Source organism: Berghia stephanieae, chromosome 5, assembly GCF_034508935.2.
Source record: "Berghia stephanieae isolate SIO BIC M18660-M18661 chromosome 5, UCSD_Bste_1.3, whole genome shotgun sequence".
In the NCBI taxonomy this organism is placed as follows: Eukaryota; Metazoa; Mollusca; class Gastropoda; order Nudibranchia; family Aeolidiidae; genus Berghia; species Berghia stephanieae.
Window position 1 is genome coordinate 45076679 of NC_088364.1, and position 21242 is coordinate 45097920.

The 21242-nt window shown below is 34.6% G+C and overlaps 1 protein-coding gene across 1 annotated transcript in view; it reads right to left on the reverse strand.

The window, feature by feature from the left end:
• Positions 1 to 430: 430 nt before the first annotated feature.
• The window catches only part of LOC144973004 (3-phosphoinositide-dependent protein kinase 1-like), a 34162-nt gene continuing 13350 nt past the window's right edge, over positions 431 to 21242 (reverse strand). Inside the window, exons 10-15 of the mRNA XM_078914927.1 lie at positions 19694 to 19876; positions 12345 to 12403; positions 11514 to 11670; positions 11163 to 11260; positions 6595 to 6649; positions 431 to 4643 (exon numbers count right to left, since the gene is read on the reverse strand). Of these exons, the coding sequence (XP_078771053.1) occupies positions 4518 to 4643; positions 6595 to 6649; positions 11163 to 11260; positions 11514 to 11670; positions 12345 to 12403; positions 19694 to 19876 (678 nt within the window). The 3' untranslated portion in view covers positions 431 to 4517. The remainder of the gene's footprint in view (positions 4644 to 6594; positions 6650 to 11162; positions 11261 to 11513; positions 11671 to 12344; positions 12404 to 19693; positions 19877 to 21242) is intronic.

Sequence of the window (21242 nt, forward strand, 5' to 3'; positions counted from 1 at the left end):
AATAATAATAATAATAATAATAATAATAATAATAATAATAATAATCATAATAATCATAAAAATAATAATAATAATAATAATAATAATAATAATAATAATAATAATAATAATAATAATAATAATAATAATAATAATAATAATAATAATAATAATAATAATACAGTCGACTTCGCTTAATCGCACATCCTAGGGAGTTTGGGTTAATGTGTCGATTAAGCGGAGAAGCTAATAATAGCATCTAAACCAGTTGTCATGTGCAATTCATGTAGGACTTTTCCTTCTGGGTTTTCTACGGGCTTGGAAGCGTCATATTCAAGACATAGCTTCATTAGAATGTTTGTTTCTTAATTTATTTATTGGTTTTTGTTTGATTTATTTTTGTTTTGTTTTCTGTTTTTCTTTGTGTGGCTGAATAGAGCTCAGTAGCTTCTGAGATGTCAGTTCACCGCTGATGGGTATATACTTGTCCATTGTAAAGAGCTGATCAGATGCTTCGGCCGAAAAGTTGTGTGGAACGGGAACAGCATTGTTGATTTCATATGTTTGTTGGTTGTCACTGATATCAAGGTGTTGCAATTAAGCGGAGATGGTGTGCGATTAAGCGGAGTGATTAACTAGAAAAAAAATTTGTTTTTCGGGAATGTGTAGCATATAAGCGAAGTGTGCGATTAACCGATGTGCGATAAAGCGGAGTGAACTGTAATAATGATAATAATAATAATAATAATAATAATAATAATAATAATAATAATAATAATAATAATAATAATAATAATAATAATAAATTATAACAAAAAAACTTTAATAAAGACAAACTTTGTGTAAGAAAACAACTGATACAGTAATTGTGCGATGTGTTTTGTTTTTAGGGATTTTAAGGAGCTTACGATATTGTTTCATCATATCAGCATCAGTAAAAAGGAAGATGATAGAGGGCTACAAAATTTAGACCAAGCTAACAAGCAAAAAAGTGAGACAGAGGGGATGGCTTCAGCAAAAATCTGAAATAGATATAGGAGCAATCTACTCTTGTAGCTGGTATGGTGCCACCTGAAGTCTCACACTGACACTGCTACTGGACATCCGAAAACATTAAAAGAAAAGAAAACATGACCCCCCCCCCCCCTTCCAGAAAAAAAAATCCCACTTAAACGGTTACAAAGTAAACATATTAAAAATCTAACAGTAAATTACTAACTATGGAAAAACGATTTACAAGGAAAGCAATATTATCTCTTACAAAAAGGTTAAATTTGTTTCCCTCTCGGTAAAAGATTCCAGGCAGTCCTCGGGCAAAAATAGATGATCTCATACCAATGTTTTTGTTGTTTTTAAGGGTTTTACGGCGCTTGCAACACATTTAGGTTATATCAGCGCCAGTAAAAAGGAAGAAAATGGGATAGTAAAAAGTTCTAGAATTACAATTAAAGCACCCAAGAAAAAGTAAGACAAAGGGGAAGTGGGAACAAATAGGGATCAGATGTAGATTCCAAGAGCATACCACCAATGTACTTAGTTTGAAATCACCTACAAGTCATCCAGACACAAGCACAAAATCCAACAAAGAGGAACACACTCAAATGCTTACATTATACATTCAAAATAAAAATAATAATACATAACAGAGAGATGATTTACAAGGAAAAAATTATCATCTCCCAAAACAATAACTATGCATTTGACTGCTTCCCTCCCAGCCAGGACTCCGACCAGGGCAGGAAAAAACCAAGTAATCTCATTCCAAGACAAAGGCAGAAAGCATGTTGGAAAACAGATATAAGGGTATAGAAGACACAGTATGTACCTCCCTGCCCGCTATGGGAGGTCAGGATCCCCACCCATGATCTCATACCAAAACAAGGACACAAAGTCAAATGGAAAGGTCAAAATTATATAGGTGGATAAAACAAAAAGCAAGGCTGTGGACCACTGAATAATACTAAATCAGGGAAGGCTAAAGTAGCTATTATCATGTCAAAAGCCTTACAACACACAGACCTGTAAGTCGGGGACAAAAATTGTCTGAAAAAATTTTCTTGGAACATATGGTACCTATGTTTTTAGTCAATATGCTTACAAGAGTGAAACATGGTGATGAAAAGAATTTTTTTTAAAAACATTGTGACGATATTGTCAGTTTACAAGTCGCTAGACTCACACAAACATAAACTTAAATAAACGCAGACACACAACACAAACACATACAAACAAGAATTAACATACATAATATCATTTCATTGAAAGTTAAATTGATCATCGATTTTGACTAGCAACCAATAATGACCCCAGACTCAATCTGCTAGTAGGTCAGAGTAAACTAGATGCCGAAAAATAAAAGTGAATTGAAGAAAAGAATTATTTTTTTAAAAGTTCATATTCCCTAATGGGGATAACCTATCTTATCATTTTCTTCCACTAGAGTCATATTAGAGCTTGAAGCGATACATATCCACTATAACCAACATTTTGGAAACTGCACACCTTTCAATCAAAATTTCCAAAAATAAAATTGGTCAGTTTATATTGTGTATATCAACAAAGTTGATTTTAAAAACGCAGCGTGTTTACATTTCTTGTCAAAATCCAGTCGTTGAAAGAAACAAAACACAAAGTACATTACTGCTTATATTTTCACAGGAAGCCTTCATTGCTTTGTGGTTACAATTGTAGAATCAATTATAAAATCTGGCACTTTGAAATGAAAAACTACTTCCCCCTGATGAGACTCATACTCATAATAAAAGTGTATCAATTTTATTCTAATTTCATAACTATAATTTGACGTTGAGAACGTGATTCATCCTGACCAGAAAGAGAAAGTGTATCACATTACTGCCATAAACTGACAAAACTAATTTTTTCATGTTGGCCAGAAAACCATTACTTTAAACATCAGGTGATAAAGATGACTTGATAAAATGTCTTGACTTGAGTTGAAGTCTCAGGTTTGAGGCATTTTGACATGCTGGGTGTCATTTAAATTAATCAATATTCCAAGTGAAAAGAATTTCTAGCTAAAATGAAAAAAATAGATTTGATCAAAGTGCAGCAAATTGGTCACTTTATTGTAAACAAAACTATAATCACATCGACTTCTAGTCTTTATTGAAAAAAAAGCTAAAAACGATTTGAATAAAATATTGTTTTTTGTTTTTAAGGGTTTTACGGTGCTTGCAACACATTTAGGTCATATCAGCCCCAGTAAAAAGGAAGAGAATTGGATAGTAAAACCATTCTAGAGGTACAATTAAAAGGACATGAGGAAAAAGTAAGACAAACGGGAATGGTTCAAATAGGGAACAGATGTAGATTCCAAGAGCACACTATCAGTGTACTTAGTTTCTAAAAGTCTCACCCAGACATAAGCACAAGATCCCACTAAGAGGAACACACTCAAATGTTTACAAATCATATGATGATTTACAAGGACAAAAAGAGCATCTCCCAAAACTATAACTATACATTCGACTGTTTCCCTCCCAGCCAAGAACTCTGACCAGGGTCAGGACAAAACCAAGTAATCTCATTCCAAGACAAAGACAGGAAGCACGTTGGAAAACAGATTTAGGGGGATAGAAGACACAGAAGTGCCGCTCTGCCTACTATGGGAGGTCAGGAACCCCACCCAGTCAATAGAATATCTGACATCATTTTAAACTCTTTGAATGCCAGGTGTAAGAGCATATGTCAAGTTAGTCGTGGTCATAAATTAAATAATTTTATAATTAATTTGATAATGTCAGTTAATATCTTCATAAAGTTGGTGATAAGCAAGGTTAGAGGTAAAGCGGAAGATGGGAGGGGTATGGTAAATCAAGATTTACAAGTGTATTCGATTTAAGCAAATCAAAAATTCCAATGGGAATCAGGGCCAGCAACAAATCAAAAGTCTGGAGACACATACCTCTTAGGAAATATCATGACGATATGATGTAAAACAATGACATTTTAATCTGCTTTTTACTTCACCTGATCAGTATGTCAGTAAAAACATTTATTTTCTGAACTCCTTTCGGGTGAAACATCCGATTTGTAAGTAATTCATCACAATGTTAATTTGTTAAAGTTACAACAGTTTTGCACGTAAAGTTGTTAAAATAGAAATGCTCCGGAAAAAAAATTATATAAACGATGAACATTTTGAGCACAAAGTCTTCATCAGCAAGATATTTCACAAAAGAAATGGAAATAAGTAATAGTTCAATTTTAAAAAGCAAATAAACAAAATATAGTGAGATTTTATAGCAAGTGTGTGTTTAACTTGATCAACAGAAAGTGAATATTCCAAGGAGAATACATAAAATTTTCACTAAATTTTGTTTTTGTTTTGTCACCAAAGGTTTTGTGCCCAACATTTCAATTCTTTGAATTCTTTCATAACAAAGCCTTCCTATTCTCACCTTTTCACATTTAGGCTTATTGCTCTCTAGTAGTTATATCTTATCATTATATGACTATTAACTTGTTGACTTATTAGGTCAGTCATAGCCTGACCAAGTGGAACGACATGTATGAGGTCATGACCTCTTGTTGTCCCCATTGTCGTTGTCATGCCCGTAATACTTATTCCATACGTCCTGTATCCGTTTGACCCAGAGGTGGGCATCTGGGTGACGACTTTCCAGATAATATGTGCGATTCGGCTGTAAGAAAAGGAAATGAGATTTGGTCAAAAAAATTTGTGGTACTAAACAAAAATAATGAAAATATGAAATTGGGAGTGTGAAGCAGAATCAGGCAAGCAGAAAGAAATACAATGCAGCACATATTCCTCGTCCTTGCTCAGGATAAATATTCAAGATGAGGAATCTGTGGATACAAGGAATATGTGAAGTTGTACAAATAAAACAGTCAAATTTATAAATTTTAGATACTGAGATTTGTACGAGGAATACGTGAATACAAGGAATAAGAGGACAAGAAATGCATAGTGCACAGTACAGACAACAACTAAAAAATCCCCAAAAGCTCTGATTTTGTTTTGTTTGTTTGTTGCTTTAGGTCTCTTCCAACACAATTGAGGTTATATGAGAGACCGCTGAAACAAAAAAAAACAAGCAATCTAACAAAAATAGTACAAATGTAAATCAAAATCATAACCTTAAGATATCATAAGCTAAATTATAAATAACCAAGAACAAACAGGCAGAAGATTTACAGAAGAAAAAAATATCCCCTGTCAAAAATACAATCACAAACCAAAGAAGCAGGATAGGCTAGTAAAGAGAAGAAGAAACGACATCACTATCGGATTGTACACCCATGCGAACATCATAGGTATATGATTCAAGGGTGATGCTCCCATCCAACCACCCGCAAAAAAAAAAAAAAAAAAAGCTCTGAATTCTTCATCTGGGGATCAGATCCGATATTTGGTTAGCCAAGAAGATTCTATCTTTATATCAATCGAAAGGTTTGCGGTCCAGCTTCCAGCCAAAAAAAGACAATTTTTTAGATAACTTTTTAATTTTCCTTTTTGTACTTTTCCCACTATTTTGACACTACCTAAAATAACAGTACATAACAGAGAGATGATTTACAAAGACAAAAACAAAAAACAAAAACAAAAATCTATCACAAACCATTTTAAAATATAAATTATATTTAAATAGCCTATTTCCACTGATCTCCTCGGCTTGATGCACTTACTGCTTTATTTATTCCTTCAGGACACCATTAGAACATAAATTTTAACTCATACAGCAATTAATAAAGTTTGGTAATTGCGCCCTCACAATATCCATCACTGCCTATAGTAAGGTATTCGTTCAGACCTGAGTTGGGTAATATGTGTAAAGTGCCTTACCATAAGACACAATTCGAGGGCCAGAATTTTGTGGCCTATATCTCACATTCAGTCATTGACCAAACTCAACATCACTTGGCTTTGTTACAAGGTAAGACAACATACAGCCCAAGCAACCCATTGATGAACATTTTTTCAGATTAAAAATTTTTCAGTTTCTTCCCTAATGCTGCTGCTATGTGGTCTTGTGATATGTCACTTGCTTTCAGGTTGGAAGGTCCAGGGTTCAGGTCCCACTCTGAGTGGCGCATTTTTGAGTCCTTGGAAAATGATTACCTGGTCGTTAACAGGTTTTGTCTGTCTGAAAATATGTAATATCATCTAACAGGCATCATGTCTTGCCCTGTAAGTAAAGTGTTGCTTTGCTTCGTACCCGGAAGGTACCAAGTTCGATCGACCGTCGCTGCGCTGTGTGGTCTTGAGCAAGTCACCTCGCCCTACCTTTTGCGGCACTGCACTGCGGCTGATGCCTGGGTTATTCCAGTCTTCCCTTGGAATAGACCCTAGAGACAAATTTCCCCTATGGGATGAATAAAAGGAATTTTATTTGTTTTTATTTATTATCTGAAATCTGAAAAAAAAAATCTCATCAGCAGCTTGGTGTGTAGGCCGCCTTATCTTGAAACAAAAGTCAAATGATGTTGAGTCTCGTCAAAGAATATATTTTATAAAATTATATGGACCAATGTAGAATCCACTGACCCAGATTGCCAATATTCCCCTAACTTAAAGAGAATTCATTACCAACCGCTAAGAAATGCTATGAATACAATGTGAAATTAACTTACTGTGTGAACAAAGAATATCTTGAAATTTTTGGCTTCAGCTCGTAATTCTCTAGACCTAAAATGGAAAGTAACAAAAAACATTAAAAACATGTGATGAGAAAAAATAAGAGCAAAGGGAGCTCACCTTAATGATTTACATGGCAGGATTTAACTTATAACCCGGCATCAAGTCGTCCTGTTTGCACACACATTGTTTTTGTTCGTTTTAAGCTTGCAACACATTTAGGTCATATCAGCACCAGTAAAAAGGATTAAATGGGATAGTCAAAAGTTTTGGAATTACAATTAAAGCACCAAATAAAAAGTAAGACAAAGGGGAGTTGGTTCAAATAGGGAACAGATGTAGATTCCAAGAGCACATAATCATTGTACTTAGTTTGAGATCACCTTAATGTCTCATCCTGACACAAGCACAGGTCCCCACAAAGAGGAATACACTTAAATGTTTACAAATCATAAATGTGTGTGTGTGTGTGTGTGTGTGTGTGTGTGTGTGTGTGTGTGTGTGTGTGTGTGTAGAACAAAAAATAATAAAGTGCATAAAAAAGAGATGATTTACAAGACAAAAAATATCGTCTCCCAAAACTCTAACTATACATTTAACTGTTTCCCTCCCAGCCAAGGTTTCCAGCCAGGACAAAACTAAGTAATCTCATTCCTAGACAAAGACTAGACATAAAGCATGTTGGAAAACAGATATAGGGGGATAGAAGACACAGTAAGTGCCTCCCTGCCCACTATGGGAGGTCTGGAACCCCACCCAGTTTCACAAACAGTGCTATACATCAGTTACTATTATCATGGTCGTAACTTCTGATAATTTCAATGTTATGAGGATCTAACCAGTTTGCAAAATCTCTTCAGTGGTCGCATAATGTCCCAAATCTGCCTGGCAGCTGTCACCCAGGTTCTTAGCCTTTGTCAGCTGCCACCCAGTGTCTCCTCTCACTCGTAAAGAAGAGTGACAGCTTCTTTCTCTCCCAATTTAGAGGACACAATGTCACTGCCCCAAGGGACCAATTTTTTTCCAAATTGACTTCCACCTTATCAGGCCTGTAATCGTCTTTTCAAAAATCGTCTGAAATTTTCTTTAAACCATCGGTTACCTCAACAGACATTGATAATTTATTGCTGACTTTGCCTTCTATCCAGTGAAGGTTGCTTCCACGATCTACAAATTTTTCGGACATGTTTCAGAATCGTTTAGTTTTTGGTCTTCTATTTCTTCTTTGTCTTTAGGAGAAAGTGACTCATTGAGCATTTTTTTGAAAATGAAGTGAAGTTAACAAATCAGATTGAAGCCGGCAATACAAAACAAAATAAAACAAAGATATCTGTTTCAGTTACGAATTAATTATCAAAAATTCGCCAAAAAATGTGGCTGACAATGTTCAGACGAACAACTGTAAATTACAAAGAAATAGTGATGTCGAAACCTGATACAAAGAAATATAGCAAACTGTGTCAAAATATCAGATAAAAAGACACATCACTAATGTGCATCAGACACCTGGCATGCGCAACATGCAGAGCCACGACAGAACCAACACAGGTGCAGTGAATGAAGTGAGAAGTAGCCAAAAACAATAAGTGCAAAGAGGGTAATCCCAATGAAACCACTCATCACTGTGAATGTAGCGAATGAAGTAAGAGAGAAAGAGAGAGAGAGAGAGAGAGAGAGAGAGAGAGAGAGAGAGAGAGAAAGATGACTTCGGTGCATGACATAACTATAGTACTCTAGTTACATCATGCTGAGGGCTAGATTTGTTTTCTTAAATAAGGGAGTAAATTTCTTAAAATGTATTTTTTGTCTAATATATCGCCTGTGGTAGAAAATAATGGATTGTCTGATTTTCTCCGTTAGGGTGCATAAGTACACCCAAATTTCATTCAGCTCGTACAAAGGGTACCACCAAAATGCACTTGAGCCGGGTTAATCTGCATTCCCTTTCCATTTTGTAAAGCCATCACTGGGAGATTATAATAGTGAATATAATTTCATAGTGAAAACTGCAAAGTGTGCATTTAAAGTCAGATCAAATACTGGATTTGATTTCCACCTTTGAGTCTTGTTATATTTATAACATTGCATGGATTATAACAACCATTTCATTCACTATTCAAGTTTCTTTTTTTTTTTCTGACTAGAGGATTTGGCCTTACAACATTCCAGTCACATGATTTGCTCCTCAATAAATCTGCTATAGTCATATAACAGTTCTTAATATCAGGCAATATGGTATTACCAAGAACACAAGAATAAGGATGCATGTTTTATTCAAATAGAAAAACATTGATATGTGATAAAATAAATCCTCCTTTAATCTAAGCTGACCTGGTATGAGGGATGCTTGACAGCACAAGGAAGAGATGAATGGTGAGTCTGGACAGCCCAATATATCAAAGATATGGAAGAACTAAGTACAGTCGACTCCACTTAATCACACACCCTCAGGATTCAGGTCAGTGTGTCGATTAAGCGGAGTGTGCGATTCTTTTTCTTTTCTTTTTCATGTTTTATTGACAACAAATGTGACATTATTGTTTGTAAGAATAGTAATTGTGAAGTATTGATTGCTATGCAAACTGTTTATAAACCCTTGTCTCCAATCTCGCCAATGTTGTTAGATCATCTGTCAAGCATTCTTCTTGATGAAATGGCGTAGTTTGTCCACCATGTCAAATTTTTCAGTGTTTTTCAGGGTTGGTGTGTCACATTCCAATGACTCATTCTCATATTATTATCCAGGCATTGTCTTTTGTGTGGCTGAATGGAGTCCAGTACCTCCTGAGATGTCAGTTCAACGCTGATGGGTATATTGTTGTCCATTTCAACAAATGTTTTATAAGATGCTCAAAGGTCTGGTAAAAGTTGAAACTAACAAACTCCAACCAAGACCAACAATTTCTAGAAAAAGTGGTCATGACCAACGATACTTAACACCAAGTTCGAAATTACAAAGTCATATGCAATCCGTTATGCCATCAACAATATGACTTTGGAACAACCTCACTGAAGACGCGATGATTTGGATCATTTTATAAGAATACTACAATATAATAATAATAATAAATCTTTATTATCCTCAAAAAAGTGGCAATTTGTCATTTGGTTACACATTTATAACAATACAATATTGACATAGACACACTCACACAGATGTACACTAGTAACATCGTAGTAATCGGGGGAAAAAACAAAACAAAACAAAACGGCATCAACAACAACTACATCAACAACAACAACGTCATCATCATCATCATACAACTATGTCATGTTAAATATTGCTTATTTAAATGTTGCGACAATACACCAAAGATGGACTGCAAGTAAAGGAAGAAGAAGAAATCAATCGAGTGCTTCTTCTGAAAAGTTGTGTGGAATGGGAACAGCATTGTTGATTTTATATGGCTGTTGGTTGTCACTGCATTTAAACCCTGCTTTGATAAAGCAGTTAACAATAGTCTCCATCTTTCCCTGCTCCCACAAGGCTTTGGTAAGGTAGATTGCATCCAGAATGGTAAATTTTCTGGCAACTGTTAAGGCATTGGTGGATTTGTCTGCATCAAGAGCTGCAAGAATTCTTGAATTCAACAAAGACCGATAATGTCCTTTTCAATTCTTTACGATTCCTTGGTCCATGTCTTGGATCAGACAGGTAGTGTTGGGTGGAAGGAAAACACTTTTTAAATTCTTCAATTCCAAGTTTTTCGGATGGGCAGTGCAATTGTTGAGTAAAAGCATAATTTTTCTTTCACCAAGCTGATCGTCACACATGGTAAACAATTCAAAAGACTCCACTTTGTGTGTGTCAATGTGGACTGGGACCGTATGGATAAAACAAAAGACGAGACACAAGTCCTCTCTGTAATCCTTTGTTCACGGCCCAATAGAGGAAAACAATGTACAGGTAGTGAATTGCAATCGAGTGGTCAGACAATGTAAACAAACACCTGGCTTTGAGTGGGCTGTGATCACATTTCACACCTTGTGATGAAGAGTCAATTAGCACAGTCAGGTCAGCTAATCCTTTGTTGTCAGTCAACAAGAATTGTGAGTCTGACCTAATCGGGGTTAGAGAGACAGTGGAATCGCATTGGCGGGAATGCTTCAATGAGAAACACATTTTCCAATACTTTTTTGTGTATTTTTAAGATATTTTTTCGGCAATTAAAATGATCAAGGGGTAGCGATTAAGCGAAGGTGTGAGATTAAACAGAGTTTTTCTGGAATATGTAGGGTATAAGCAGAGTGCGCAATTAGCCAATGTGTGATTAAGCGGAGTGAACTGGATATGAGTAACTGGGTAACTTCTTTTATTTTCTTCTTCTTCTTCTTCTTCGTTCCTCTGATGGACATCTATGGCTGCAGTCCGATATCTGCTATGAAGTCTGTGGTCCGCTTTAGGTCCTCAGCCTCACCATAGAGCTTTGTGTTGAGTGTTGTAGGGGTGACCCAGTGGTTCGAACGTTGCACGTTGTATAATGGGCAATCCATAAGCACATGTAAAGTGGTTTCTTTTATTTTAAAATGGAACATACACCCCTATAATTCACTTGCAACTTACCAAGGTATTTCTCCCTTCAACACCTTGTTATGAGCATCCACATAATACAAGTGTGGTCCCTCTGTCAACAGCAACATTCTCTTTCTGGCAAAAAATCCCTGGGAAATAAATTTGAGCATGTCAGAATTTAAGAATTCATCAAAATAATTATTGCAATCATACAATAATTTTATTTTTTGGTCAAGAGCTTAATACTATTTGTTTGATGACCAATGTTACTAAAGATTCAATTCACATAAACGCAACCGTTTGTAGCAATATACAATTTTGAAAAAAAAAAAAATGAAAGGAAGAGAAGACATTAAAAAAAAAGTAAGAAAGACAGATAGAGATGAAGAAAAAAATATGTACTTTGCGTTTATCCACAAATCCCTGTCGAAGGATGAGGTTGTTTTCTACAAATTGGTGAAACTGATTCTCCTGCCTTTGCTTCTCCAACTTTTCTTTCCATTCCATATCTGCCAACTCATTCCTTCCTTTCACTGACACGGGTTCAAGCTCTGGGGACCTGGTGGTGTCAAAAACCATAAAACATTAACAATACACAAGGCTTGCAATGACATTTCAGAATTGAAAGAAAAAACAAGATAAAGCACTTATCCAAAAAGTAGTAGCCATTCAAAGCCATTGGGCCTATGGAGCCAAAGTTTATGTTGGTTTTATGGATTGAATGAACATTAGCAATTGTTTGATATCATTTGGATAGGACACTAGTCTATCGCAAAGCACTGTTAGAGTTAATGCACCCAGTTACCAAATCTCTGCTGGGAGGACAGGGAAGTAAGAAAAAAATCTCAACTGCATCCAGGATCAATCTCAATTCCTTTGTGTACAAATTAAGTGCTCTACCAAATGGGCTGTCAGGACACCTGCACGTATTAAATGCAAACACAATAGGGTTCAATAGTCGTGACGTCATTTCCCTCATAATGACGCATAATAACTGGTTCGAATCTATCAGAATAATGACGGACGCCATTATCTCAATCACCAACCTTACAAGATCGAGCATAAAAGTGTATCCAGAGGAGAAAAACATAAATCTGATCATGTTTTGACTTTTATACATTCTTAGGCCATCTACAACCTTCAGAATAATTTGAGGTGAGTTGTGGACCATACCTCTAGACAGAGCAAAGTATCTTCCAACATCGCATTGCAATATAATAAAAATCAACTCACGTTGACCGCTCAGACTGTCCTGTGATGATTTCAGCCAGTCTTTGGTCATCAAAGCCAGTCTGCAAATAAAAATAAAGACGAATATACTCTAAAGACCAACACTTAAGCTGAACCTGATACTAAACCTTTAGTTAATACAGAAAGATAAATTGGCAGATTTATTCTCTGACCAAGTTCGTATTGATTTCTTGAATTTGAATAAACAAGGGATTATTCACAACTGACTCATACCATGCAGATTGATCTGACAAACAATTGTCATCTCCCTCAACAATAAAATTCCTGACACAGATGATTTTCTGACAACGACAGAGAAAGAGAGAGAGAGAGAGAGAGAGAGAGAGAGAGAGAGAGAGAGAGAGAGAGAGAGAGAGAGAGAGAGAGAGAGAGAGAGAGAAAAGGGGGGGGGAAGAGAAGATTGTTATATTATGTATGTTTTATACTTTGCTTTCAAGAGTCTAATTTTACATTTGTACCATTTGTGTTAAATAATTCTGTTAGTTTTCCTAAATGGATAAATAAATGTAATGCTATCAGATGTTGCATAACGACAGTGTCTATTGACATTCAAAACCTTTGAAAACAATGCCACTGCAGAACAGCCAATAAGATGACATCTCAGTTTCATTTTTCTCTGCTTTGTGGTTGGTAATTTACAGAACTTCTAACAATTTCAAGTCATATCAGTCTGCTAGTGAAAGGGAAGCTGAGTAAGATGGTCAAAATAATATACGCCTCAAGGTCAGCTGTGCTTAAGTTTGACAAGAGAACTAATTATTTGTTTTTTGTTTTTAAGGGTTTTACGGCGCTTGCAACACATTTAGGTTATATCAGCGCCAGTAAAAAGGAAGAAAATGGGATAGTAAAAAGTTCTAGAATTACAATTAAAGCACCCAAGAAAAAGTAAGACAAAGGGGAACTGAGAACAAATAGGGATCAGATGTAGATTCCAAGAGCATACCACCAATGTACTTAGCTTGAAATCACCTACAAGTCTCATCCAGACACAAGCACAAAATCCAACAAAGAGGAATACACTCAAATGCTTACATTATACATTCAAAATAAAAATAATAATACATAACAGAGAGATTATTTACAATGAAAAAAATATCATCTCCCAAAACAATAACTATGCATTTGACTATTTCCCTCCCAGCTAGGACTCCGGCCAGAGCCAGGACAAAACCAAGTAATCTCATTCCAAGACAAAGACAGAAAGCATGTTAGAAAACAGATATAAGGGGATAGAAGACACAGTATGTACCTCCCTGCCCGCTATGGGAGGTCAGGATCCCCACCCAGAGAGAACTAATTAAAACTACAATTGCATCCAAGGAAATCTATCCTCAGTGTCTAATCTGAGCACACCCATAAATGCACTCTATGTCCATCAAAAGAGATGCACTCAAATGGTACAATCACATACTATTGCAAATTTTATAGGTCATTAAATGAGTACTTTCTTCCTTTCCTTCTTCCTCGTCCATTGAATTCATTTGGTACTGATTTATTGGTATCTCCATAATATCATTTGAGTCCTTTGTGCAAAGTTGCTATTTTTTCCCTAGCCCATACTTCATGAGGAAACCATAATAATCATTTCATGTATGCATGTTTTTAACGGATGTAATAAAAACCTATTCTATATACTCATTAACAAAAAACTCCTACTGCCTCCCTCCCAGATGAGGATTTGAGACACTGCCCAGGCAGACCAAATTAGTTGGGGGGGGGGGGGGGGGTAAAATTGACAATAGTGACCTCTTCTTGTATTTTATTCAGTTGCAATTCACGACAACTTAATTATTATCATACTTTCTTCATTAAATACAATATCTCTCAACCTGAATTCCAAACCAATACATTTGAATACTGCCATAGCTTCACTGCCGTAGTGAACACAGTATTGTGTGGTTGTGAATGGTTTTGCTTGTGTGTTAGAGGCTTTACAATTAGCACAAAAGGTGTCTCCCTAAACTCACATGTTCTTAAAATTACATGGGTGGAAAAGTGGAGGTTTTAATATACTTTGATGTATTTTGTCAGATGTGTAATATTAGTATTAGTAATATAACAGCAGTGTATTCGTTTCAGCAGGAAAAACAAGTGAAAAGACATCAAGTAGCGAATATGGGGATATTCTGAATTCTTCAACAAGAATTTAGAGAAATTGATCCATCATACTATATCCTATGCATATTTATTTTGTTTGTTTGTTTGTTGCTTTAGGTCTCTTCCAACACAATTGAGGTTATATGAGAGACCGCTGAAACAAAAAAACAAACAATCTAACAAAAATAGTACAAATGTAAATCAAAATCATAACCTAAAGATATCATAAGCTAAATTATAAATAACCAAGAACAAACAGGCAGAAGATTTACAGAAAAAAAAATATCCCCTGTCAAAAATACAATCACAAACCAAAGAAGCAGGATAGGCTAGTAAAGAGAAGAAGAAACGACATCACTATCGGATCGTACACCCATGCGAACATCATAGGTATATGATTCAAGGGTGATGCTCCCATCCAACCACCCGCTATGCATATTTATGATCATACGATTAGAGCTGCAACAAAAAATGCCAGTAAATCTCTTTTAAAATCAAGATTATTTTCTTTACTCAAAAGAACACACAAAAATCTTCTTTTTTTTTCTTCTTAAAGTCATATGATTCATTTTTCCTTTTTTTTTTTCTTTTTTAAAAAAATTATTTAGCCCTTTCTGTTATATTTATGAAATACAAACATTACTTCCTACAAACATTAATGCATTAGTTCAGCACTGGGATGCCCTTAATTAGAATTTTTTTAAATTTAAAGCCTGACGATATTTCTTGTAGATATATATATGTAGATATATATATATATATATATATATATAAATAATATATATATATGAAAATATTTCACACAAGGCTTCTCTTCATCAAATGGTAACACCCTTAAATCCTGGAATAGCATACATATCCATTCATCTTCATATTGACCGTTGCTTTTAAACAACTAATACTTTCATCTTTAAAAATAGCAACTCACCAATACTGACCAAGATCAGTTGAAACATTTTTTAAAAGCCGGTCTAGGAAGGTCATTCTAGGCTGTATTAAAACAATAAGACTTTAGCAATTGAAATTCTTTTTTAATAATTCCAATAGAAAACTACAGTGACTATAATTGACATCAAAAATTTCTGATGTTACATGTCTAAACATTACTAAATCACTCAAGAAAAAAAATCATGGAAAAATAAGTTTACAAATGCTTATAAATCTCTAAGACTCTAAAAAAAAAGGTTACATCCAGGGGAGAGACAGGAATTGATAGTTTTGCATACGCTTCATTCCTTCCATTTGATCCCCATGTCAATGTTGTGAAATATCAACCTCTCTTAATTTTGTTTTAACAAAAAAAAAACATTTAAATCATCGGATATTCCCTACAGCATTGTATCAAAATGACACCAGACTTTGATGTCAGTTATGAAAAGCCTGAGGACAATACTATGGTACTAAGACTGCATAAGAATAAAATAGTTTGATGTATCTCAAATTTTAAAGTTTCTGGATAAATGTTACAGTGAATGACATAATCAGTCGGATGGTGAACGGTTTGAACTGAGATATTGCCAAGTTTAGTTAGAAGGTCAATTGTTATCAAAAATAAGTTCTTGTCATAAATGATTAAATCAACCCTTTTATTGTACATCTTCGGGAAATATCAAAGGTTAATTTCATTTCTAAATATTTTTTTGAACTAGTCAAGTTGAAAAAGTATGAAATTTGAGAGAAGTCGCTGGATGCCTTTCCCATACATCTGACCATAACTTCATGAAAAATCACGCGACTTACTTCAAATAAAGATTAAAATGGTCTAGTGAGCATACTCATTCAGAAAATGTAAACAAATACAAATCAAAAATTTTCACCTTCTGACTGATTATGTCATGTACTGACACAAATTTCATCAAATGGATTCAATACAACAGCAGGAATGCGTCCTCTGAATAGTGGATACATTTTTAAGCAATGCATGACATTAAAGTAAATCATGGGTTAGCTTGCAACAGTTGAAAGTACAAATTCAACTTTCAATTAAAGTAATCATTAACTCCAGTGCCCCCTCCCCCCCCCCCCCCCCCCACCCTACACACACACACACACACACACACACAGACACACACACACACACACACACACACATAAAAGCAAAACAGACTGCAATCCAAAAACAGCAAAGAAAAAAATTTAAAATTTAAAAAACTGATACAAACAATAAAAAGAGAAAAAGGATACAGAACAGAAAGAAACAGAACAGAAAATTACTTTGAACCAAGATTTAAGTAAACAGAGATTTGAACCCAAGTGCTTGAACACAAAACTTGAATTACTTAAAACTTAAAACATGTGATTAAAACTTTTAAAAGACGTGTAAGTTAGTTTATTAGTCCACATAGACTTAACAACATTGTAGACAACAAACAATGCTGATGAAATGTACAGACATTAAAAAAAAAATAATAATTAAAATAAAATAAAACATCAATAAATTTTAGGGAGGAAAATAAATCACAAGGACGAAAAAGTACATGTATATCATTTATTCCATAATGAGTCGTCGTTAACAGAAAAAAAAATAATTTCAAAGCCGTAATGTAATCTGTTTCAGCTGAGAGAGAAAAAAAGGGGGGAAAAATATATATTTCTACCTGCCTAACAAGTTAACATACAAGTTTACTTCTATAAATAAGACAAATCATCTCTTAAATATTTTGCTCTCATTCATCAAGCCTAAAACATTTCTTAGATATTTTTGTTCTTCAGGGACAATAACTTAGTTGGTAGAGCCCTTGCCCAACTGGCACAAGGGATTGACTATAAATCCCGAAAGGAGTAAAAAAATTTTCTGATCCCCAGTCCATCAAGCGGTGATTGAGTAGCTGGGTCCAAAAAACTTGCTACTGTCTGTTTAACACCTAAGAAACTGATAAACTCCATTTCCAGGTGGACTTATGGCTCTAAAAAATGCAGTTGTTTTATATTTGTTCAATGATTTTTATTTTTCTTCATATAAATTTTACTGTTTTATTTTTAAAAATTTAACATCATAGTGGAATCCACATAACGTGAACACTCTTAAAGTCAACGTCTGCTTTAAAGTTAACACCTCTTGTTGATCCAAAATTGTCTGTTATTCATCTAAGTGTGCTTTATTGATAACAGATAAAGTCAACCTTACTTGAAGTCAACTAATCTTTCTGGTATTGGCTTCAACAGGATTCTATTGTATATTAATTATTTGTTTTATTTGTTGTTGTTGTTGTTGTTGTTGTTGTTGTTGTTGTTAATTATTTGTTTTATTTGTTGTTGTTGTTGTTGGTTGTTTGTTTGTTTGTTTCTGAAAAGAAATTTATTTTCAAATAGTCAAGTATATAAGACTATTGATAGTGTTAAACAGTAACATGCAGTTAGTCATAAATGAGGGTAAAAAGTTTTTTTTTAAACTTTAAAATAAAAATTGATACGAAAAAAAAAAAAAATAATAATAATAAAGCAAGAAAGTATCACAAAAATAAGATAATTATTAATTAGGTGACCATTACAAGTTATAAAAAGTGTTAACAGAAATACTAAAACATAGTCCATAATAGAATATCATAAACAAAAATGTCAAAAGCAAACAACTGCACATGCTATTATAGACATGACACGTTTCCACAGTTTCACCAAACTCAATGTATTTTAATCTCAGTTATTCCCCCATGCTGAACAAATTTCCGTTTCAAAAAAATTTAGTCTCATGTAAAGCGCTTTGAGCACGTATAGTGGATATTGCGCTATATAATGCTCTAGTTAGTATGTACTCTTTTTGCACTGGCTTTTTCACTATGTCTGTCTTTGCCCATACCTTGGTATGTACATATTCAAAACTGGGTTCAATAGGAGTGTGTGAATTAAGTACTTTATACACCTATGGGGGCCAGAGTTAGTCATTTATCTGGTCGCTGACCATGGTCATTATCTATTGAGTCTCTGACAAAGAATTTCTGAGGAGGTGAAATTAAGTAGTAGTAGTAGTAGTAGTAGTAGTAGTAGTAGTAGTAGTAGTAGTAGTAGTAGTAGTAGTAGTAGTAGTAGTAGTAGTGGTAGTAGTAGTTGTCGTATTGGTGGTAGTAGTAGTAGTAGTAGTAGTAGTAGTGGAAGTAGTAGTAGTAGTAGTAGTAGTTGTATTAGTACTAGTAGTAGTAATTGATTTTGTTGTAATAGTAGTAGTTATGGTAGTAAAATAATAATAATAATAATAATAATAATAATAATAATAATAATAATAATAATAATAATAATGGTAATAGTAATAATAAGACAATAATAATAATAATAATAATAATAATAATAATAATAATAATAATAATAATAATAATAATAATAATAATAATAATAATAATAATTTATGTTTTTAAATTATGCCCTTCCGCACGACATCAAAAGATATCGTCACCTAGGCATTCCAGGAAAGAATATAGATAATTCATCAAACAAGATGTCTGATGTCAACAGGAATCACCCATGTTGTCAAAGTGAGCAAATTGGGGGTTAATAATCTTGCTCAAGGAAAAAAAAAAGTGCCTGAAGCAGGGCTCGAACCCGGGATCTTCCAGGTCATAGTGCAATGCCTTAACCACTCAGCCACTTCGCCCCCCTATAATAATAATAATAATAATAATAATAATAATAATAATAATAATAATAATAATAATAATAATAATAATAATAATAATAATAATAATAATAACAAACTAAAGTAAAACTTTATCAAAGACTTGACGACAAATGACAAACCAAAAGGTTTGAAACAATATGACACAATATGGAATTGAGACAACATCAATGTAAAATAATTATATGGCAACTTTTGACTTTATCACAAACTTTATGTAAATATCTTTGTTTTCTTTTTTTTTTTAATGTTTGAAAAGAGAATTTCCTCCATTCCTTGAGTAATTACCTTTAGCTCCACCTCCTCATCATTAAAACTGATTAGGTCTTCCCCACAGAGGAAAGTTTGCTTCCACAACTTTACTTGCAAGTGACTTATGCAGCCAGAGAGATATTCATGTCAAAAGTGACAGGCCATGAAAAATCTGTTCCAGCATGATAGACAATAAGGCAATATCATCAAACAGCACATTTTCCACAACCATGTAGTATATGATTCAAGCCTGCCCCATAAAACAAGGAGTCAAAGGTAAAAGTAACTTATCAAGGCCAATGCAGGTAAATAAAGAATAATTTAACATTTCAGAAAGCTATTGGTCCAAATAGATGCATGCAGGGGGCCAACCCACCCGGTGTTCCTGCTCGCCCCAAAACTCAGGGTTGTTGGCTGAGGCTGGTAGATACGGCAGAAGCTTGGGAGGAGTGGTGGTGGGTAGATTGGACCATTCGATACCCTGGAAGAATGGATGCTGCTTTAACTCCTCCATACCACCTGGCTGCCTCATACCGAGACGATCTGTGGGTTCAAGCACCTGAAAAAAAACAATTTATAAAATTAAGAATTTAGAATCTTTTTTTGTAACTGACCTTTTGACATTCAGACATTAGGCTAATCATCAATTTGACTTCAACAACGGATTAAAAATTTGTTTCTCATGCTTTAGGACTCCTGTAATGTTTAAAGATATCAGCACCAAGAAGGAAAAAAGATCATAGACAGCACACACAGGACAATTAAATAGATTAAAAACCCCATCAGCAACATTCAGAGATCAAGGTATCGAAGGAAAAATAAACCAAAAGAGACTAACTCCAGGATTGAACAAAAATAGAACCCAGCAGCAGTCTAAATCAAACCATAATGAAATCACCCTCAGGCTCACACATATAATAACAAGAATCTTATATCTAGTTGAAAGAGGCTAAGAAATCTACTGATGTACCTTGTCTATCTCATATATACCAGAGACTAACATAGACAATGCCATACAGCAGGTCCCTACTAAAAGGTCTCAGTCATTTGATTTCGAACACACACCCAAAAACAGAGATAAACAATAATAAGAGAAATATCACTCTCAAAGAAAACCATCTGCTGTCTACAACTCTTTAACACAATTTCTTACCTGTACGAGGCTATTGAGGGAACTTTTTGGTAGACATATTCTTGAGTCCACTGATTTTTGATTGAATGATAAAATACAACGACAACTACAACCTTTGTTAATGAGATTAGTATCCAAGCATTGTGGCTGATGTTTTTAAGAGCTGGTGTGCTTTATTTATTTACATAAATTAACAGGCCCTTACAAATATGTCCGTCCACATGTAAGCAATCCTAATCATATTGTTCACGGACATCAAACAAAATTAAGGGACAGAATCAGATACAGTCCACTCCGGATAATCACAACACCTTGGGATCAGCGAAAGTGTTGCAATTAACCGAAGTTGCAATTATCCGAAGTTGAGTTTCCTGCCCACTATTGCAACTTTTTACACAAATATGGTAAATCCAATCAGTTGTTGTAAACATTGTTCTGAGTCCACCACAGACTGAGCAATTTGATTGGAATTTTAAAAATTGATGACAGCCCTGTATAGATTTTGACAAGCAAAATCAGATTTGAGGCAAGTCGAAATCTTAAGATTGGAATCACTTTCACATTTTGTTCTCAACATTTGTAAGAGTCCAAGAGATTAGCCGTGATGAGAGACAATGAGGTCTCACCAAACCATTGGCCACAATGCACAGTTGTTAACCACTAAACAAAGGATACCATCGCTTAGTCTCTCCTCATAACTGTCATCGTCTACCTGTTGTCTAAACCACGCCCAGCCCACTCGCCTCATCTCTAATGGTCACAGATGACCGCACAAACCCGAACTGCAAAGCCC